General features: G+C 44.4%; 2 protein-coding genes across 16 annotated transcripts; one reads left to right on the top strand and one right to left on the bottom strand.

Annotated features, from left to right (window-relative positions):
* The first annotated feature begins 329 nt into the window (after nt 1-329).
* LOC120649003 (COP1-interacting protein 7-like) lies at nt 330-11,466 on the top strand. 13 transcript variants are annotated; one of them, XM_039925650.1, is made up of 14 exons: nt 345-762; nt 878-1,069; nt 1,356-1,535; nt 1,644-1,737; nt 1,853-1,892; nt 2,984-3,036; nt 3,273-3,334; nt 3,829-3,981; nt 6,061-6,269; nt 6,568-8,060; nt 9,107-10,027; nt 10,249-10,603; nt 10,817-10,870; nt 11,071-11,466. In XM_039925650.1, the coding sequence occupies exons 2-14, from the start codon at nt 978-980 to the stop codon at nt 11,130-11,132; spliced, it is 3,768 nt and encodes a 1,255-aa protein (XP_039781584.1). In that variant the 5' UTR covers nt 345-762; nt 878-977; the 3' UTR covers nt 11,133-11,466. The 13 variants fall into 13 exon arrangements, with proteins under 13 accessions (XP_039781585.1, XP_039781584.1, XP_039781581.1 ...); XM_039925647.1 differs by having other exon boundaries at nt 1,644-1,770; XM_039925657.1 differs by having other exon boundaries at nt 1,606-1,737.
* A 522-nt stretch (nt 11,467-11,988) lies between these two features.
* On the bottom strand, nt 11,989-21,586 carry LOC120649004 (rhodanese-like domain-containing protein 8, chloroplastic). 3 transcript variants are annotated; one of them, XM_039925664.1, is made up of 8 exons: nt 21,425-21,586; nt 19,223-19,276; nt 18,765-18,914; nt 13,207-13,372; nt 12,954-13,042; nt 12,753-12,865; nt 12,386-12,673; nt 11,989-12,301 (listed from the first exon to the last, which is right to left on the bottom strand). In XM_039925664.1, the coding sequence occupies exons 1-8, from the start codon at nt 21,437-21,439 to the stop codon at nt 12,163-12,165; spliced, it is 1,014 nt and encodes a 337-aa protein (XP_039781598.1). In that variant the 5' UTR covers nt 21,440-21,586; the 3' UTR covers nt 11,989-12,162. The 3 variants fall into 3 exon arrangements, with proteins under 3 accessions (XP_039781598.1, XP_039781596.1, XP_039781597.1); XM_039925662.1 differs by lacking the exon at nt 21,425-21,586 and adding an exon at nt 19,469-19,828; XM_039925663.1 differs by lacking the exon at nt 21,425-21,586 and adding an exon at nt 19,469-19,826 and having other exon boundaries at nt 12,753-12,850.
* Nucleotides 21,587-21,958: the final 372 nt, after the last annotated feature.

Below are 21,958 nucleotides of genomic sequence, written 5' to 3'. Positions count from 1 at the left end.
GGAGGGACACGCCATATCAAGTAGTAAGGCCTTATTTAGTTCGCGATTTTTTTTTTGAGTTTTTAATACTGTAGCACTTTCGTTGTTATTTGACAATTAATATCCAATTATGAATTAATTAAGCTTAAAAGATTTGTCTTGTTGTTTACAGTTAAATTGTATAATGAGTTATTTTTTCAACTACATCTAATGCTCCATGTATATGTTCAAATATTCAATATGATGGATATTGTAGAAATTTTTTTGGAAACTAAACATAGTCAAAGTAAATCATGTGAAACTTCCTTCAACGAGTTACTTGGCCAGCCGTTTAATTTCTTGTACCATAAAAGCAGCAGCAGCAGCTGAAGCGGCGGCAGCGGAGCTCTCCCCACCCTCTGTCTGGTTGTATTTCTGCAGTCTGCACTGCACTCAACAACCACCCCCAGTCCCCACTCTCTACCTCTTTCTCTGCCCCCAATATTTGATTATTTATCTTCCGATTGCTATTTATCTCTTCTTTCATTTGTACAGCATTTCTCCGATTGCTCATGTCCTTTGATTCCCTTCCGTGTGCTGCCGAAATTCCCCTTCCTACCAACATTTTCCACCTCCAAAATCGATGCTGGCCTCCACTGGTCTTCTGATCCAAGCCGGCTGGAATCCTCCATCTCCTTCCTGCAAGATCTGATACTCAAGGGGAATCGAGTACAACTGCCTTGCAATGAGGCCGGAGACGCGGCTTCAATCGGCGGTGTTCCAGCTCACCCCGACCCGCACCAGGTGAGCTACTGGATCTGCTCTGCTCAAGAATCTCGTTCCTGTTTCAGTGATATTTCTCGGTTTCCTGTGTTGATTTGGCCCAAGAACTGGGTTGGTCTTTTTTTGTGTCGTCCAGCTGATTAATACCCTGTCTCCTCGCAAAAAAAAAAACCTGTCGGTCCTCTGGCCTGCGGCGTGCTGGTGCTGCCAAAAATGGAGGGAGCTCTCAGCTCTGGATGCTCGGGCATATGGCAAAGCCGCCATCTTTGTTCCACCTGGGAAGCGAATGGTCATTTCTCCGCGAAATGGCAAAAATTCTTCGCCATATGTAGGCTTCACTATCTCAATGCTGTGTCTAGCGCACCTAACTGCAGTGCTAGATCTGATGTGGTCATGCTCTAAATTGTTTTCTGATCGAATACAAGGGCCACATCTTAGGCCTTGTTTGTATATGCAAAGCTGTGTGCGCGTGCGCGTGTGCGTGTGTTGTTTGAGCTTGCCATTGTAAAAGCTTAACATTCACAATCCCAAGCCGAAACATGCTGCTGCCATTGTGGCACAGTACGCAAGCACATCATAATGGTCTATATCTATCTTCTACCCATCTTTTCTAGGTGTGATTTAGTTGTGGTGGCGAATGGAAGGAAGGAAAAGATAGCCTCTGGTTTGCTGAACCCATTCATCGCTCATCTTAAGGTTGCACAAGAGCAGATTACCAAGGGAGGCTATTCCATCACACTTGAGCCAGATCCAGAGATTGATGCATCATGGTTTACCAGGGGAACAGTGGAGAGGTTGGTTCTCGGCTTCTCTTCATCTTGTCACAACATCAGGGGTGGCAATTTACATTTTTATTTTATTTAGATTATCAGGGTGGTGATTTGCATGGTTGGCCTTGGCAGATTTGTTCGTTTTGTCAGTACACCGGAGGTCCTGGAGCGAGTCACAACAATAGAGTCCGAAATATTGCAGATTGAAGATGCCATTTCCGTCCAGGTCAATGAAAGCCTTGGTTTGAGATCTGCAACTGTAAGTAGACATCTGTGCTTGATAACTTGTTATTAACATAGTATATCAGAAAGATGAGATGTTCTTATTTGCACTTTGTTAGGTGGAAGACCGAAATGGGAAATTGGTGGACTGCATGGAAGGTTAAACACTGATGTACATTTTTTGCTTTTTTTCCCCATCATGATTCATTGAAAAACAGCCTATCTGTGAAGCTCTTTGTTTATCACCTAATTACTCAGCAATGCTTATTTATTTCTGATAAAAAGTACTCTTTATTTTCTGGGACAATGAAACTTGGCAAATTGCAATGCAGGCTGTACTTTTTAGAATTCATTCGCTAATAGGGTTTGGTGTGATGTAGCCTATGTTACACGGATACTGGTATGGGTATCGGATACGATACGATACGTATCGGATACGCGGATACACACTTTCCCAAAAAACACTGATACGGGGATAAGGCTAGGATAATTAATAATTATATATAAATATCACATAGATATTCAGCAAGTGAGATTTTACTCTTGAGTAACTTCCCCTATACTCAGATGTGCAATACTTGCATGTCCATATAACATTACCTCTATAACTAGCCTTCTCTAAAAGCACAACTGATTCCACAAGGGGTTCTTCAGTTGCTGCTCATCTAGTTCTATTGCAGCAAGTTCATCATTTTGTATCATCTCTTACTACCAAAACAACATTTGGGTGGGCTGATTACTGCTTTGGGCTGTATCTCATCTGGCCCAAAAGTATCGGATACGCGTATCCAAGCAAATACGTATCCGTTTTTCAGGATACGGCTAGAAACGTATCCGAGGCGTATCCGGGGCGTATCCGTATCCGATACGTATCGGATACGGATACGCCACCTCCTAGGAGTATCCGCGTAATAGAGGATGTAGCATTAGGCACAGTTGTTGAACTTGATATGGATAGATAGCTTTAGTTTTAATATACTAGTCTGCACAAGGAAATGCCAATGTATATACTGGTTTATGCATGGGCAAATCTTCACTAGTGTTTATCAATCGGGAAATTAATCGTTTTAGTTTTAGCTACCTCACTGGAAGCTCTACATTTTGAGATGGAGCTAATTTTCCAGTGCACATTTTTAGCAAGACATTCCTCTCTTCTGGTTTACAAATTAGCTAGCTACTCCTTGATTTGGAGGTGTCTCATGTATTTTTTCCGCCTTTTTGCTGAATGTCCTTAACCCATCTACTTACAGGTAATAAGACAGGCTTTGATCCTGATGCAGATATGGCACTTGTTCCATATAAGGTAAAGTTGCATGGATAAACATGCCTTTTCTTTATGCAAAAGAATTGTTACTAACCTTGAGGATTTGGGAAGATAATCTCTCCATTAGTGGAGATAGCAATATATGGGCTACATGGGCCATATGGGCCTATAGTATATGGGCTTTAACAAGAATCGTGGCACTTTTTTTTTCTCGAACACAAAAGAGTCATGGTGTGAATGTATTATCTAATTCTGAGATTCCATATTGTTGGCAGGCTAGCACACAGCCAACTCTACCAGTGCAGAATAATGGTGGCACTCAGGAGGAGAATTCAAAGTACCTATATGTCTAACACAGCCCCTTTTGTTCTCTATAATGTTTTTCATGTATGGCAACAAAACTAATCTACATGGATAACACATAGGGGCTGTTTGGTTGCTGCCTGGCCCAGGCAGTGCTCCCAGGTGTCCGAGGGCTCAATCCAAGAACACACATGATGTTTGAAATAGAACTTACCTTCATTTATGGACTATGGAGTAGCATGTGCTCCATTTAATGAAAAAAGTGTATATAATTATGGCATTATCACCATATTCTTTTATTATGTTTAACTTTTTTTTAGATAAGGGAAAAAAACATCCTGCCTCTATGCACCAGTGTAGATGGCCATGATCTGTTTAATTTTTGGACGAGTTGTTTAATTTGTGTGCACATGCACTTTTTTTTGGAGAAGCTCTCATCTGTAATTTTTTTTGCATGGTGAAATTAACTGCATTATAGGATGCTGTTATTACAACAATCTTATTATGCACTTTTTATTTTTTTTGTAGAGCTCAACTGCTTAGAGTGTTAGAGACGCGCAGAACAGTATTACGTAAAGAGCAGGCTATGGCATTTGCACGGGCTGTAGCAGCAGGGTTTGATACTGACAACTTGGTGTATTTGATCACATTTGCAGAGCGTTTTGGTGCTTCTCGCTTGATGTAAGTATATCCTTCTTATGTCTTGTAAACACCCTGCCTACTAGGTTGGATATCTCATTTTGAGTATCCAGTATCCTGTACATCCGCCACATGATGTTGGGACTGCTGATCTCTGGTAACAGTATAATGCGGGAGCCGGCAGGCTATTTTCCAAATATTGAAAATTGTTGAGAGAACCCAAATATTGGAAGTTGTTGCAATATACAAGTAGCTTCAGGTATATGGCTTTATCAATAGCTTACGTATCATGGCAAAATTGGTTGGTGGACACTCTTCGAGTGTGGCTTTTGCCACAAACCGCTAAAAAAATTTGTCTGTGCCAAAAGACACTATAGAATCATGGTAATTTTCTCTAGGACACTACCTTCATTGTTATATTTGATTTTATTAGAAACCAACACTATTGACCATCCTACCCTTACCGTACTTATTTTATCCTCTTCAATTGGCTCGTGCACGGAAACAAAAAGATGCTGGAGACGGTTGCAGCACTCCCTGCTCGCTGTTCTCACCGACCTCCACGAGACTCTTGATCCAGCCGTGGACGGTTGCGGCCATGATCTTCGTTTGTCTCACCGCCAAACACGAGCTGTAGCTCCCCCGCGACCCTGCCCCGCATCCTGGATCCCTGCAAGCTAGATGGCACCACAAGTTTCTGGATGAGGTTTCATGCACTATGAGGAAGGAAGTTCTAATCATAGCTGGTATACAAGGAATTGAAGGTAATCAAGCTAATTATAACCAAGTATACTAGCTGATTTGCAAGGCTGGAAACCAGAGGATCAAATCAGTCGACCTATAGGAGCGCTACGTGCGTGACCTGGAGACTGTGGCCTCAGCCCGCGATTCGCCGACGGCTTCACGGCCTGCATCGTGCTCAAACATCAGGCTCCTCCGCCGGGAGTGGGCGTCATCATCGGAATCAAATGCCGTGCTGTCTGGAGCGGGCATCATCCCTGGGATCGAGCGCCGTAGCCACCTCGGGCGAGCGCTGCATGGAGGGGGTTCCACTCGCGGTCTGCTGGCGCCAGGAGTTGATGTTGCAGGGAAGGCAGAAGAGGTGCCGCCATCCGGCCGAGCGAGGCACCGGCCGGGCGCTGCTCGTCGTGATCCTACTTTTTTTTTCTTCTGCAAAGGAGTTGGCTCAACCTCTGTATCTAGTGAGGGTAGTTTAGTCCATTCCAATAGCTTTTTATTAAAATTGAATATAATATTCGATGTAGTGTCTAGTAGCAAATTACCACAATCCTAGAGTGTCTTTTGGCAAGGACATCTTTTTTGTCTTGTGGCAAAAACCCTACTTGAAGAGTGTCCCCTGGCTAATTTTGCCACGTATCATTTGTGAACCATGATATGGATGGTTACTTCCCTGTTTTTTAAAGTATACAGTGCTTTGTCTTGTGGCAAAAACCCTACTTGAAGAGTGTCCCCTGGCTAATTTTGCCACGTATCATTTGTGAACCATGATATGGATGGTTACTTCCCTGTTTTTTAAAGTATACAGTGCTCGAGGGGTCCCTAAACTTGTTTGAGGGTATCATCTAGGTTCTTAAACTAATAATTTGTGGTTATAAGCCCCTAAGCTTTTTAAGTGTTTGTGTTTCAGCCGAGATCCAAACCTTCTTAACCGATATGCTGACTATGTGCCATCTTGGATACTAAATGTTGCACTCATAAGTCAGTGGGTCATCTCTCCCCACTCCATCTCTCTGCAGTGGGTCTCATCAGATATTTTGTTTGTTCATTGACTGTCATGTGAGGGCTATTAGTGATATGAATGATGCATTGGCAAAATTGTGGTGACATGGATGCTATGGAGATGCCCAATAGTCTGATCAACACTAATAGGTACTTGGGGAGGTTTGGACCTCTAGTGAACCGCTTGGTAAATTCAGGGACATGAAACTACAAATTAATTGATTGGGGATCTAGGTGACACTCACACCCTCGAACAAGCGCAAATGCTTAATTCTGCATGACTTCCTTGACTAAGCTACACAGTTGCCTGAAAGCAAATTTTCACTGCATAGACATTAAATCCTTTTATGCTAACCGCTATGGTGTGCTTTCAATAAATAGGAAGGCATGTACACAATTCATTGGGCTGTGGAAGCAAAAGCATGAAACTGGACAATGGATTGAGGTTGAACCTGAAGCAATGTCTGCACGCTCCGAATTTCCTCCTTTTAATCCTTCTGGCATAATGTTTATGGGGGACAGCATGAAGCAAACTATGGAAACAATGTCTGTTTCCAATGGAGATGCAAGCGAAGATGCTTCTAAAGCAGGTATATTTTGATGTCTTAACACCCTCCAAGCGAATAAACTCATTGCTGTTTGGTGCAATGACTGAACGTACATTCTAGAAAGCTCATGATAGCTTATTTTTCCATGGGATTGGATAATTAGTATCCAGGGACCCCTTTTGATGGATGCTGGATTTCCTGTTCATTCATTATTTGCACAACTGTTGACTCAACTCCTTGAAGCTATTTGTCCCATGCTTGATTTTAAAGTTGTTTTCCCATTTAATATGACTTAATAAAATGTCCTTGGATCTTAGCAATAACTTGTGTTGCTTGGCAGATCAGAGGACAACTCAGCATTCTGGAGCTCCCCATGAGTTCTTCCATGGTCCATATCAGTCAGCATATCCACCGTGGGCTATGCATCCGCCTTACTCTATGCAAGGCATGCCTTACTATCCTGGAATGAACCCATATTACCCTCCCCCCTACCCCCCAATCGATGATACCAGGTACCGCCACTCAGAAAGGAGAGTATCAAAGAAATACTCCTCAGATAGCAAGGACTCAGAAACTTCAGATGACGAAAGTGACCAGAGCGGTTCAGAGAGGGATATTTCTTATGGTCACAGGTCCCATAACAAGAATAAAAGGACAGGCAAGAAGCCCAGTGTGGTTGTCATACGGAACATAAATGTAACATCGAAAAGGCATGGATCATCAGAGATTGAATCACAAATAGGTTCAGATGTAGCATCTGAGGACAGTGATGATCTGAACACCAAGTCCAGAAAGAAAAAGAATAAGAGCTCAAGTTCAAAGAAGAAAGATGCTAGAAAGATCATTCTTGAGTCTGTTGATGATTATAATAAGGATGAAATGTCGTATGGGCAAGATGGAGATCAAGGGAACTGGAATGTCTTCCAAAGTTTCCTGCTAAGAGCTGATGAGAGGACAAGAGATAATGATGCTGAACTATTCACCACTGAAAACAAACCACCCCCAGCAAGGAAGGAGAGCACAAGCATTGATGATTCTATTCTCTTGACAGAGCAAGATTCTGCTGGTGCCAATGAACGTAATACAGCAGGTTTCAACATAGAAAATGGGAGGACTAGGCCGCATCAGATGCTGTCTGGTGATGAGCTTATGATGTCTAGGCAAGGTAGTGGTGTTGCTAGTGATGGCATAAAGGAGATTGAAGGTGGAGATGCAAGATACAGGAGAGGAGCAAGTGATGACTTCATGATATATGGGCAAGAAAAGTCAACAGACAGAGGGAGTTGTTTAGACCCTCTTGCGGAAGCACAGTACAAGAACCCCACACTGGTGGAAAAAAATGCGCACAGCATGGCAGATGAGTCCTTCATGATACCTCTTAGGTTCACCTCAGATGATAATCTTGGACCAGAAAGTCATACTGCCATTGACATAGATGTTGAGCTTCCCTCAACTGTTCAGAAGATATCAGATGCTAAAGCTGGTGGTCAGCTTTTCTATGAGCCAGATGAGTTGATGCCAGAGCGTGTATGCGAAAACATTTCCTTTGGATATGATCCAGCAATGGATTATAATGAGATGCAGAGCCAACCTGCTTCCATGGTTGAAGATTCACCTGTGGAAGAGGCAGCGTTGACCAATGCTGATGAAGTAAAGAAGCCAGAGAAAGATAAGAGGATAAGAAGTTCACAGGAGAGTTCGGATAAACGAAGGAAAGATGCTTCAGTGAGGAGATTATCATCGTCAAAGGGCCCAATGACTGATGCACAGAAGCGTGCACAAAACTTGCGATTATATAAAGCGGATCTTCAAAAGGCAAAGAAAGAGCAGGTATTAGTGCATTACTTTTTTATAAATCCTTTTCTTTTTTTTTGAGATTTTTATAAATCCTTTTCTGCGAGTTCTATCGAACATACTTCTGCATGACAATATCTGATGCTCCTTGCCCTCAGCGTTTGTCCTTTGACCTAACTAGTGTTTTACATAATTTAAATTTTCAGGTACGATGTTCTCCATTAGATTGTCAAGAATCCTAGTTTTGATGTGAAATACAAATATGTGCTTTATTTTTTAAAACAACCAAAATTCCTAAGTACTGCCCTGACCTCCAGTCTGACTTAGTGGAACACAGACCAAGTTGAATTATCTAACAGGCTCTCCACCTTCCGTTCATGTAATTGCTCCACAAAATAGTGTTCGGTAGTTAGGGAAGACAACTATAGCTGTCACTACCTAATAAATGCACTTTAGGAAAAGTTGCCTTAGAATCAGGGTGTACAAATTTATTTACGCAAGATTCGCCTACCATTTAGCCTATTATTAAGGAAAATGGCTGTTTAATCAGGATGATAATCGGGATGTTTAAATGGCAGGAGTTGGCCACTGTGCAGTGTTTAAACAAGCTGCTGCCATTTATGCATACAAGACAAATGATCTAACATGAAGAATAACTTGAGTTGGGATAATGGACTAATGGTTCTTATTGTCCTGTCTTTTCTTACTATTGAGTTGCATGCACCAACCAATTCAACCCCAAAGCTTAAGCTGATGGGAAGAGGTGGGCAATTCACTTATACTTCAACACTTACAATGTATGTTTATTTATATTGATAAAAATAGTCTAACCTGTCGACTTTGGTTGTCGCTGTCGCTGGCCACTGTGCAATGTTTAAATGAGCTGAGCTGCTGTTAGGCATACAAGACAAATGATCTAACATGAAGAATAACTCGAATTAGGATAGTGGTTCTTGTTGTCCTGTGTTCTCTTGCAATGGATGTTTGTTTATTGATAAAAATAGTCTAACCTGTCAACTTTGGTTGTCGTTGCTAGATTTCTAATACTTTGCAACATCGAATTGGTGAATTTTTTGCATTTCCAGGAAGAGGAACAGATGAAACGGCTAGAGAGGCTTAAGCTGGAGAGGCAAAAGAGAATTGCGGCAAGAAGTAGCACTTCCAGTGCATCAACCACACTGCAGCAACCCAAAGTGAAACCTTCTTTCAAGGTTTCTCCTAGTACCTACAAGAGCTCAAAGTTCAGTGATGCAGAACCTGCATCCTCTTCACCTCTCAGAAAAGTTCCTGCCAAAACTACCCCAGGAACTGATCCCCATCCCCAAAAAACAGCAAAAGCAAGCAAACTAATTGGTAATACAAATGCAGTTAGTAAATCAACCCCATCATTGACAGATATGAAGGAGAAAAGTGGGAAAGCCGAATCATCCAGTGAGCGATTGAAAAAACTTGCTGAACCTAAAACCAGCAGTTTTACTGACCATCCTTCGAATCTCAAGTCAGCAAGCGTGGACCACCCACGGAGAAGAAGCATGCCACAGGATACCCAAAGAAAGAAAATTTCAGCTATAATGCAACTTGACCAGAGTAAATCAGCAACACTACCAGAACTGAAAGTCAAATCCCCACAAGCTCCTGCTGTTGTGAATAATGCAATAGCTACGAAAGAAAAGAAAGTGGTTTCACATGGAGGTAAAGCTCCTACAACAGAAACTGCTGGTGTAAAGAAAATTAATGGTAACATTTCAAGGATGAACAGCAGTGATGACAGTGTGGTGGTTGAGAAAACTGTTGTGATGCTTGAAAATGAGGTGGTTTCAACACCTCCAGTCACTCTACATTCTGGAAGAAATTCAGCAAAGGAAACTTCTAGTGATGACAGGACAGAGAAGCCCAGTCCAGAATTGGATTATACTGCCATCAGAGGTCCACCTTCTCCACATATTCTTCCGGATGCTGAGAGCCCTGTCACCAATGGACCTGATGACCAGGGGAACTCATACGAGGTATGTTCTTTACACTGTTCTTTTCGGTTCTCATTCAAACCTTTGTTCATCATGATCTATCTCACCGTTTCTCTGCATAGTATTTCTGATTTGGTATGTAATTAAAAGGCCAAATTTGCTCCTTCGCAAGAAAATTGAATGTTTCTTTTTATGATGTCATTATTGTTTGATTATGGGAAACCCATAAGCCAGAGTTATAAAAGAACGCCTGTTGTGATTAGGTGGTGACTGAGTGTCGAAAGGATGAACCTGAGAGGCCATCCTTGGCTGCCGTGGAGAAACCCTACCAGGCCCCTTTTGCTAGGGTGACATCGCTGGAGAATGCTTCAGACTACAGTCCATTGCCTGTGCAAGAATCAAAATTGCTTGTGCCTTCACATAGCATTAAGGCTCGAGTACCTGAGCCTGTGCACTCTTCAGTTGACTGCAATGAGGTAAATGAAAAACCTCGAAGCAAAGAGCCAAAAGGATTTAGGAAACTTTTGAAATTTGGCAGGAAAAGCCACACTTCAGCCTTGGCAGAGGGTGCAATGGATTCCGATGCGTCATCAATTGATGAATCCCCGGCGGGAGACGGTATGTAGTCTGTCCCATATAGTTTGTTAAGTTATTAAATATGTAATGTTGTTTGCATAAGGCCATTATATAACAAGGGGATTCTGCTAAAATTGTTTAAGAAGAGCAAACAATAGAAAACGAAGATATGGAAATATCTTCCAGCGCTTAAATACATCCATGCCAATTGTCAAATGTCAAGAGCTCACCGCCTTGCTGTGGTTAATATTTCAGGGTCGATGCTGAAGAATCTCATTTCACAAGAGGACTCTGGTGCTTCTTCTAAAGGTTACTATTAATAGCACAAGCACAATGTGTCTTTTGAATGTATTTTTCATAACCATATGCATCACTTGAATATTGTTGCTACTAAAATATTTTTGTGAAACGGAAATGCCTGTTTCGTGGTCGCTTCCAAATGAGCACTATCTGAGTTTATTTCCGGAACTTGTTCGTGGAATGCTCACTATGCTTGTTTACTGCCGCAGCTTCTCGGTCGTTTTCCCTGCTGTCACCATTCCGCAGCAAGCATAAGGTGATTGTACTGTGAACATGGATCAGCAGCAGTTGGTAGGAATTCACAGTACAGTACATACTTTGGGGACGAGTTTGGAACATCATCGTTTTTCTTTCTAGTATATACATGTATACGCAATTACGTACATACTATACGGTTGCCTCGTCTGTAAACAGCCTATGTGAAGCTTATGGTTGGTTTGCATTGCATTTGTACATTCCCCTGCTGTTTTGTACCCAAACTATTAGTGGTGTCGTGTATGATTGTGAAAGGAATATAATACAGCCTGTCAGCAGAGTTGTTAGTTCTTAAAACCCAAGAAGCAGTGACTGCTGGAATCTCTAAATGATTTGCAAGTATTCTTAAACATTTTTTTTATTCTCAGCTAGGTGCATAAACTCTGAAGTGAGCACTAGTTTATAATTCTGGGTTTGTTCCACAATTGTTCCATATATGGTACTACCTTCGTTCCAAATTGTAATTCGGTAGACTTTTTTAATCCTAAGTTTGACCACTCGTTTTATTCAGAAAATTTATGCCAACATTATCGAATTTAAGTCATTTTTGAAGATCTTGTATTGATAAAGCAACCCACGATAAAAGAAGTGATATGTTGTATAAATTTTTGAATAAGATGAGTGGTCAAACTTGGGGTTAAAAAAGTCAAACGACATACAATTTGGAACCGAGGGAGTATCGTTCTGGCTTTGTTGTAAATAATTGACCGAGTTTGTAAAGAATACAAATATTATCTATTATTATAGTGTCTGGCCAATAAATTTTATTAAACTTCTACTCCGTCTGTTCCGAATTGATGTAGGTCCGTTTGGCAAATCTAGATATATAAATTTTGATGGGAGTAGATATTTGGATTTAGAATAATAGCAGAGGAGCCGAGCAGAAAGTATGCCGTTTGATTTGATTTCTGGAGTCTGTTGCCCGAACGAATATGCTGTGTTCTTGTCGGCGATCAGTTTCAATTAATCAATCAACTACTGGTAGTACTAACTAAACTCTCAGCAGCAGCAGCAGCAGCAGCAGCAGCAGCAGCAGCAGCAGTCATCTAACAATCCAATCCATCACGGTAGACATGCCATTTCAAGTATCTCTGGTAGCCCGGCAGGAGCGGGCGCAGCCGAGGGGCGGCCTTGCAGTCGGAGCAGCAGCAGCCGGCCAGCGCCTCGGCGCACCAGCCGCAGGACCTGCATGCAGTATGTGTAATAATCAATCAAACATAGGATTGAAGACGAAGACGATGACGGTCAGATCATGAGACGACGACGCACATGTAAAGGCGGTTGCAGTCGATGTTGGCGCAGTTGCGGTGGCGCAGCTCCACCACCTCCGATCCGCACGCATAGCAGCGCCCCACCCACCTCTGCTTCTGCTCCTCTTCTTCTGATGATGACGACGACGACGACGGCCAACAAGCAGGCCGCCTGAACGTCGCCGGCGGCAGCGATAGCCGGCCATCGAAGACGAAGAGATTCCCCACCCACCCCGCGGGTCCCTCCGCCTTGAGATAGTTGGACACTCCTCCCTCCAGTGTATACAGATTCTGAAAGCCCTTCTTCCTGCACAACCACCAGCATATATCCATCTACAGACAAGCCGGCCGAGAGCAAACAATAATAATTCTCAGACTGTCGTTACCTGAGAATTGTTGAATATACATCACATCTTATCCCGCCGGTGCAGTACATCAGTATATCCGTCTTCTCTTTGTCTACGCCATTCAGAGGATCCGACACCTGCAATTTCAAGTACTATCGTTGGATTAAACGTACGGTTCGTTGCAAACAATTTACACTTACAAACAAGCAGGACCCATCCAACAGAGTATCTGAGTATTACCTCTCCCGAGAGCCCGAAGGAAGTGCTTCTGAAGCAATCCACGTTAGGCCGCTGAGAACCTTCAAAGTGCCCAACGTCCCATTCATAGTCTGGTCCAAGATAAGAAAGGGAGAACGGAGGCATCATTACCAGTTCAAAGTTGATACAATAGAAGAACCATGATTTGCCATTCAACGAGGGAACAAAGTGTGTGTATAGATTGAGCAGCAGGAATGATGTGCTTTTATCTATGTGCAGTGTAAAACTACTTCACCATTCCTGACATCAAGCAGCAGAAGCTTCCTTCCAGACATTTCACTTGAGGACACATCATCAAGGCTTGCCCTAGCTTCAAGTCTTTCCTTCCATTTTGACGGAGTCAACGGCATTGCACGCATGCTAGGGTCCAGCAATGGAAGATGCAAACTCCCTCCTTCTAACTGGATTTTTTTTTGTTTCAAATAAGATGTCTTAAGACAAAATAGCACTTGACAAGGGAACTGCCGATTTATCCTTTATATTAACAGAGTAGCAGAAAACAAAGGAAAAAAAATAAATAAAAAGATACGATCCCAGACCTAAATGGAGACTTCGAGAGGAACCCACAAGCTGAAACCCCAGGCAAAAAGCAAAATGCCCACTAGCAACAGCACATCTGTGGATCAAACACAACATGACCAACAGAAGGACAAAACCAAGCACTCAACACTTTGATGCGTTGAACTAACTAAACTCGTGACATTTGCAAATGACTGTTACACTACTCAAGGGCCTCTCGACCAGCTTTGAACTCCTCAGGACGGCATGATGAGCCTACAATGGTCACCACCCAAGCAATGCAGCTTGATTAGAAAGTATTGGCAAGCAAACCAATAGACAAGAGAGCAGACTAGTGGGGGTGGTTAAGACAAAGGTAGGTAGCTCAAATATTGGCTAAGGATAACGATGATGGCATGACAGCCTCCAAATTGTGAAATACTGCACCTAAAAGTCACTTGTTCAGTATACTGTAAATTTCATGGTTGGTCCCTAAACTGGAGGGTTCTCCTCCGGTCCCCTATACCAGGAAACTGAATTTTTGGCTCCCTAAACTAAATGGGTCATCTAGGTCCAAATTAGCCACGCCACACTCTAGGAGTTGACATGGCATGCTGATTGCGTTGTGACATGGAAGGATTTTTTAAAATAATATTATTTTAATAGAAATTGCAAGAAAAGGATAGCAATCTTCTAAAATTGCAATTCTAGTAGTCTGCTGACTTTTGGACAGCCGACAGAGGAGTTGTCGGCCATCTAATGGCCGACTTGTGGGTATCAGCTAGTGGAGAGCCGATTGGAGGTCCACATGGCCTCCACATCAGCTATCATCAGCAGCATCGCCCAATTGCCACTTGAACAGCCAATAGCAATGTCCTTGCCCGACCTGCAGTTTCGGTACTAAAATTCATGTTGTTTTCCCTCATTTTACATTCCATAATAAATACCAAATGCAATTCAAAATTCATGAAACTTCGCAAACATATTGTACAATGTGTGTATAATCCATTTTGCATATTTGCTCATAAACTTCTGCTAGGTAATTATGGTTATCATTAAGGATGGGTCTCAGATAAGATTTTGGGAAGATGCATGGTTAGGTAATAGATCCCTTCATGAACAATACCCACAACTTTATAACATAGTTCGCAAAAAACAGGATACGGTGGCTGAGGTACTGAGTTCAAGTACCCCCAATCTATCTTGGCGAAGAGATCTAATTGGTAGCAAATTAGTAATGTGGAATAATCTTGCTGCACACCTTGCTAATATTACACTTAACTACGAACGGGATGATTTCAAATGGTATCTAGACCAGACAGGTGTTTTTACAGTAAAATCACATTACCTCGGACTAATACATCATAATATCCCAAATACAAACAAAAAGCTTTGGAAACTTAAAATTCCACTCAAGATCAAGATCTTTCTATGGTACCTAAAATATGGAGTCATACTTGCAAAAGACAACCTGGCAAGACGTAATTGGTAAGGGAGTCAACAATGCTGTTTTTGTCATGAAGATGAGACAATACAACATCTTTTCTTTGATTGTCGCGTTACACGGCTGTTATGGGCCTCGGTCTACACGGCTTGGGGTTTGCCTAAACCAATTAGTGTATCTAATATGTTTGGAAACTGGTTGAATGGTATACCAAAAGATTACAAACCACTTGTCCTTATAGGTGCTGCAGCCCTTTGCTGGTCTGTTTGGCGCTGCCGAAATGCAGTGATATTTGATAACAAAAAACATTCTTTCTTGCAGGTTATCTTCGCGACTACACATTGGTTACGAATATGGGCTATCCTACAATGGCCCTCTTTGCAGGACACCCTTGTGGCGGCGTCGCATTTTTTGGCCCAGATGGCCAAGGACTTTTTTGTCCGGGTGCATGGGTGGCAGTCTAGTCTTAGAATTGACAGCTATTAATGTGCTTGGCTTCTATCAAAAACTTTTTTGTAGGGTTGTGTGTCATTAGGACAGAGACCGGGAACATTTCAAGGTGATGTATCAACTCGATATATCAAACTTGAAATTACTAAAGTTTCCCTTTTCTAAAAAAAGGTAATTACGGTTATCAAGTTTCAAATATAAAAGTATTTTTCCGACACGGACTCTGCTGCTACAACCAATCAGCAACAATGAATCACCGCGAACTCAGCATAGCTCCGCTGGTAAGGTTCCTTCTGGCGATACCTATCCACTCGAGTTCGAGACCTAGACTCTTCACGGGTGCTCATATTTTTCTGAATTTATTTTCATATTTTTCTGAATTTATTTCAGGATTTAATCATCGCTATTCTTTCAGTGGTAGACGGCATGCCTGTCGACTACGAGACGCCTGTGGTGACTTTCTCAATCTTGAAGATCTGCAGTCTCATTCTCTCGGAGGTGCTCATAGGTATAGGATTACATGCGTGTATTCATAGAGATGAGTGTGCGTGCGTGTATGTGAGCATCTGTGTTTGTACCATGTTTTGAAAAAAAAGCAACCATAAATTACCGATAAGACAATGGAGTAATTGTAGTTTCTTCTGGGGTGTGTAAAAGCTAAATAAACTACCTTATCCATGCAAAGAAGCCCGTCGTCACTAGTGGGCCAACATGTGTTTATCGGCTCCAATAGGCCTTTTCCACTCGGCGCAGGGGTCCAATTGGCCGACGAAAGGCCACGTCACAATGCATGAGTTCTCGGACACGACGAAAATCGGTCATGCAGTGCCTGACAGGTACCTTATGGGCTCCCTATCAACAAATTGGCTTCCATATTTGCAATTTCCGCAATCTGCATATGGGCCCTTTCAAATTAAAGTAAAATTATTTTAGGAAAAAATCCAACATGGAACCTAGCATATGGGCCCCACATGTCAACCTCTCCCCTTCCATGTAGTGGGCCTGACATGACGCTGAGGGTTGGACGCAGAGCATGGATGCACAAAGGGTGGGGTGACATAGTAGCTGCCCTGCCTCTTGCAAACCTGGTCTAACACTGCCGCCATCGAAGCATCACTAGTGTGGGTGCCGGTGCCGGCCATGAAGATGAGCACGAGGAAGGCAGAGATTGCGCACGAAAGGTGCCAGTGGTAACGACCCGGCTACACAAGATGCGTTAGAGGCGTGTGTGATCATGTACGGGGCAAGGTTGATAACCTCAATGTGGCTATGGCGCGGGTACAAGGAGGCACGGAGAAGGGGCGCCATGTGCATTGTTGTTGCTTACTAGCAGGCTGAAAACGAGTGCGATGCTGTGCTCACAGGCACTTTGTTTGGCACAAGGTCAGTGGCTTGCACAAACATAAATGGATTGTCGCAGGATCGGAGGAAAGACACCGTGCAGAGGTGCCAATGCGTGTGTGCGTGCATGAGAGAGAGAGCGCGCGTGTGTGTGTGTGTGTGAGAGAGAGAGAGAGAGAGTGCAGGAGGGTGGGAGGGAGGGGGGAGAGAGAGCGGGAGAGAGGGAGGGCGGGGGGGGGGGGGGGAGGAGCCAAAATTGAAATTTCATAGTATTGGGAACTAGATGAGAACCATCCATATTTTAGGGATTAACCATAAACTGAACTCTTTAGTATATAACACTGCAATTCCAATTCTAGAATTATAAAAGAGCAGGAACGGTTGTCTAATAACTACTAGCGTGTAAATTTATACAGGCATCAAATTTTTTGTCTGAACTAACATTCAACAAACAAACTGTACGTTGCTGGTCAAACCAGATTAATGGGTAATTTTGCGACCTATAATTTTTGTTTTTCTAGACTGAAGGACTTCATCGAGTTCCATTAGAAGAGGGAACAACTCAGACTAGTTCCTACAGAAATCAGGAAGGTAATTCCTCATTAGTGAAATTATAGCAAAATGAGAGGGAGCTGGGGGCATCACTGTGGAAGGTTGTCACCATGTATAAGCTTTTGGGTCTGTAAAGAAATGACTAAGATTTTGACATACAAGCTCGGGGATTGAACCCTGAAACAGCCGGCTAAAAGTTTTTGTCCTATTGCAGCGCAGTCATTTGCTCAAACTTTATATCTCGACCCTTAGGCTTTAGTCGTCCGACTAATCGCGATTAGTCGGTCCAGTGACCTCGATAAGGGACACTGAGTAGGTCTGAGCGACTAGTTTTCTAGTCGTCCGACTAGTCGCGATTAGTCATACCGATGAGGTTGGAAAACGATCAGACTTAGGATTGTTTTGTGGGTTGTTTGTCTTGGGGTTTTGCTCCCGAACAGACAAGAGATGAGATAGAGTGAGGAGAGAGCAAGCCAAGTGAGCAAATAAGCAAGAGGCCAAAAGTCCCCCACCTCCTCCCCATGGGGGCTATTTATAGAGTGGAGGTGGTGGTTGTTTATACTTATTCCCTTAGTGGGATCGCATATTACAAGAAGGTCTTTGATATTTACAAGCAAGTCCCTAAAAATTGCAAATAAGTCCCTAGAACTCATAAACTAGTTCTTAGACCCTCTAATTTAGACTCTTTTACACAAAGGGGGTCACTAGCCTTACGTGGCAGTCTAGGCGCACCCTCAACAATTTGAGTTATGGGCCTCAGCCGGTGGTGGGCTGGCAAGGTAGCCTATTAGGTTTTTGGTATATAGAGGCTGAGAGACAAGAGCACCTCTTGTGTCCCGTCCACACGCTCCAGAACCCGTGCCGTCCGCCCGCCAAATCACCAAAACCACGCCAAAATTGCGCCGCCCCGTGGTCCATCGCCGCCTTCTGCACGTCCGACGGGGCGGCGGCTGCTGCCCACGAGTTCACAGGAGGACCCGGCGACCCTCTTCCTTCCGCTGCCTGGCTCCGCCTCCACCAGGCCTTGGGCGCCAACATTCCGCAAGGCTGCCACCACCCGCGGCTACTCTGTGTTCTTCCCTCCCCTGCTCTACTATCTACTCATGCTCGAGCTGCGCTTCCCCTCTTGCTTTGCTATTGTTCTAGCTTCTTTCTCTCCTCTCAGATTAGTGTTATGTGTATGTGCAGATGTGGATCAACGACATAGAGGGATGGAAGTGTTCCTGCCTTAGTGCTATTGTCTTCATGCTTGCTATATTAAGTAATATATAGCATATATATCATATCGGGCCTGGGACACAGGATGATTATACAGACGACTAGGCTCGACTAATCGGCCTGATCGACGACTAATCACGACTAGTCGTCTGATCGGTCCCATGGCAGCTAGGTCCGACTAGACGATTTGAAAACATTGGACTATGCAAACTATTCACTATTTTTGCTTTCAGTGGAGCCAATCCGATGCTACTGAAACTTTTATTTCCTTTGCAACAGGGATTACTTACCTGAACAAGTGATGGCTTGTACCGGAGTTTCAATCGAGGAAAGGCATGCCCAGCTAAAGCGGGCGACGTTTGAACAAGCATATCATGAAACCGATGATCTTTCTTAACCCAGTCTGCATATGCCGCTGCGTCTTTGCGTGGACCACTGTACTGCGGCAATAGCAAAGTTTAGGATAAAATTTAAAGAAAAAATACCAGTGCTGAGGCATTTTTGGATCATGTAAAGATAGGATTACATGCAGTAATCTAATTACTTGATACAGTTAACAAGCTACAATAAATTTCAATATCATATAATAAGTGCTATGTCAATACCGTCCCAAGTGGACAAATGCTTGTGGTTACAGTTGTTCCCAGGAAAACAATACTAGTCAGGAATCAGGATGCGAAGGTATTTGCTTTGAACATAGGTTAGGCGAGTCATGAGCAATATTCTGAGGAGCAAAAGCTTGTGTTACCTGAGCGTTGATTCCCTGCTCATTCAAGTAAATGCGTCCATGTATATCGCGTCCCTGATACACAAGAAGAAGGACGCAACGCATGAGTATCCGAAAACAAATGACCAAATAAAGCACAAAGAACATGAGGATACATGTGGCCATGTGGTTCTAAAACCATCTCGCAGTGTGGCAAACTAGGTGGAGATCGAATAGACACGACACCACACAGAAGTATGAGACGGAGGCGCATCAAGGAAGAAGAACCTGGAGGAAATGGAGGTGGCTGGCGACCTCGGCGCGGGGGTCCTCCAAGGGCACGAATTTGTAGAAGGTCACCACGACAAACCGGGCGTCTTCGTCCTCCTCCTCCTCCTCCTCCGGGGGCACCAACTCTGGCTCTGCAAGCGCAACGGCATCTGTACCGAGGCGGCAACCGGGAGCGGGGAAGAAGGAACGGACGCCGGCAGGGCGCGGCGAGAAGGAGAGGCGGGGGTGGGGACCCGGGGCGGGGAGAGGCCGGAGGAGGAGCCCGAGGAGGCGGTGGCAGTTTTGGTGGACGGCGGACGCCATAGCTTTCCACGCTATCCTCTGAATGACGATATCCACGTTGAACACAGAACACTACCAGAGTCATATGTATTCGGGGGTTTTCCTTACTCTCATATTACCTATCTATTATACACAATCTATTCTTTTACAATGAGACTAATTCTAACAATCTTCCTCCTAAGTTGGTTCAACACTCTTCCCACAACCAATATGGAGCACAAATGGGCCTCACACACCCACGATCCACTGAGCTTTGGGCCTACACCACCTGAGTATGCACGGGCATAGGAGATTGCGGACCCATCTTTGATATCAATTGTCAGTTCAAACCAGAAGAGTCAGCTCAACGGGGCGCACACCCGGAAGAAATCTTGCTATACTCCAAAAGCTAATCAAGAGGTGAGTGACTCCCCCTGTCAGCGTAGTGGGATCGGGGGGTCCCACTCGCCAGAAAAAGTACACGGGGAAGGCAAATCGTCCGTCCGCTCCGCGAGGCATGAGTGGGCTAGGCGGGCCCCTACGGCGGACCCTACGCCCTTCCGGGCTGGACTGGGCTCAGGCCGCTCATGGAGGCCCGGGAACGTCCTCTTCCTTCGCCACGAAGACACCCACCCGGTAGAAAATCTTTACCAAGCAGGTGTCCAAAGAGTTACTGCGCCGCGCCACTGTAGCCTGCGCGAAGCCCAAGGAGGCGCGGCTTCCCTGTAAAAACACCATGATTACGGATGAGCCATGCGGCGGAGAGCCGGCTGGATAGGCTTATCTCTGAGCCGCGTCACATCAGTGGTAAGTGGATAGTGCCTGGGGTCCGCCTCTATTTACTACCTGTCCCGTCACGGTAACTCCTTACCCAACCCCGGCCACCTACCCGGGGTTGACCCAGGTCACCCCGGGCGAAGGGCGGGCCCGTCAGGTCAGAAGAAGACCACCCCGGGATACCCCGCAGCGCCTCGTGCCGCACCCCGGACCTCCCCGGACGCCCCCAAAGTGGTGGGCCCAATAGACTGAACACTCGGCTGACAAGAAGCAGGGTAAGTTGGTGGACGGCGCCCGCACCTGACGTGGGGCGTTCACACCCGAAGAAGAATATTCCCAGCACAGTTTGTATTCTATAAATAGAAAGGTCCCAGGACATGTAAAGGGATTGGATCCTGATCCTAGAAAACCAATACACAAGAACAAAAATTAAATCCTTAGAACACAGGACGTAGGGTATTACGCCTCCAGACGGCCTGAACCTGCCTAAACCTCTGTCTCACTCGCCCCTCGAGGAAGCTCATCACTGCGCGTTACACCCCTGGCCGAATATCTAAACGGGGGTTCCCACGAATCCCTGCTCGCGGTACTCACCCACCGTCACCCCCCCCATTTTAAGTTGGTTTAACTCAGTCCCCACAATCAATGTGGGACTAATCATAACAATTACAAGTTTAGGATTTGAGATCCTAGGCTACAGCTTCGGCTACCTCTCAGCCGCACACCTCTCCTCCCCGTGCTACAGCTCGTCACCAACGGCGCCCCTCCAGCCCCCCCTCGTCAACGGCCTCCTAGCGCGTCCTCGCGAAGATCACCCATATCGATCTCCATTGGGGTAGCGCCCTCTTCAATCTCCGCAGCAGATTTTATTAAGTCTGCCGCTATATCGTGTCGTTGCAGCAGATTAAAGCATACCTCGCCATCCGCCATGGAAGTCGTCGATGATAACCCCGTCTTGCGTTGGTGTGTGGTGAAGTGGATGGGACTACATCCTTGCGATCTGGGTACAGGTGCTCCTGGTTCATGTCAAGGGATGCTCAGGCGGCTGCTGGGTGGATGGAGGAGGGAATGGATGGAGAAGCTGTTGGATTTGTCACCCTTTGAATAGCTAAATAGTTAGTTAAATGGCTTGCTAAATAGAATTCGGCTAGTGTAATTTGGAGAGGCTCTTGGAGATGCTCTTGGGTCTCATGTTTGAGTCCACTTGCCGACGGTTGTGCCATTTTAATTTCTTTTATTCTTCTGTCAGTCCAAAAGAGTTGTAACGTGCATCCCCACCACATGCATACATTTGTTGCAGTGGTAGTGCTGCTGGATCTTAATCAAGTGGTCTGGAGTCCGAGTGCTGGCTATGTAAGATTTTTTTTTGAGCGCCCAGATTTATTTTTCCCTAGGGGACTCATGGTTTAATATACATATAAATGCTAAAAGTGGTTTTTGAGCACCCAG

This window comes from Panicum virgatum, chromosome 9K (genome assembly GCF_016808335.1).
Source record: "Panicum virgatum strain AP13 chromosome 9K, P.virgatum_v5, whole genome shotgun sequence".
NCBI classification, from domain to species: Eukaryota; Viridiplantae; Streptophyta; class Magnoliopsida; order Poales; family Poaceae; genus Panicum; species Panicum virgatum.
This window is presented reverse-complemented; position numbering and strand designations above follow the sequence as displayed.

What these genes read in the sequence shown, in the direction of transcription:
- LOC120649004 (XM_039925662.1), bottom strand. Translation starts at nt 19,774, where the DNA reads ATGGCGTCCGCCGTCCACCAAAACTGCCACCGCCTCCTCGGGCTCCTC. An exon ending in GCCACCTCCATTTCCTCCAG is followed by an intron (nt 19,277 to 19,468) that starts GTTCTTCTTCCT and finishes CTTGTGTATCAG; the next exon opens with GGACGCGATATACATGGACG. An exon ending in CCTTCGGGCTCTCGGGAGAG is followed by an intron (nt 12,866 to 12,953) that starts GTAATACTCAGA and finishes ATCCAACGATAG; the next exon opens with TACTTGAAATTGCAGGTGTC.
- LOC120649003 (XM_039925647.1), top strand. Translation starts at nt 978, where the DNA reads ATGCTCGGGCATATGGCAAAGCCGCCATCTTTGTTCCACCTGGGAAGC. An exon ending in ACCAGGGGAACAGTGGAGAG is followed by an intron (nt 1,536 to 1,643) that starts GTTGGTTCTCGG and finishes TGGCCTTGGCAG; the next exon opens with ATTTGTTCGTTTTGTCAGTA. An exon ending in CGAAGATGCTTCTAAAGCAG is followed by an intron (nt 6,270 to 6,567) that starts GTATATTTTGAT and finishes GTTGCTTGGCAG; the next exon opens with ATCAGAGGACAACTCAGCAT.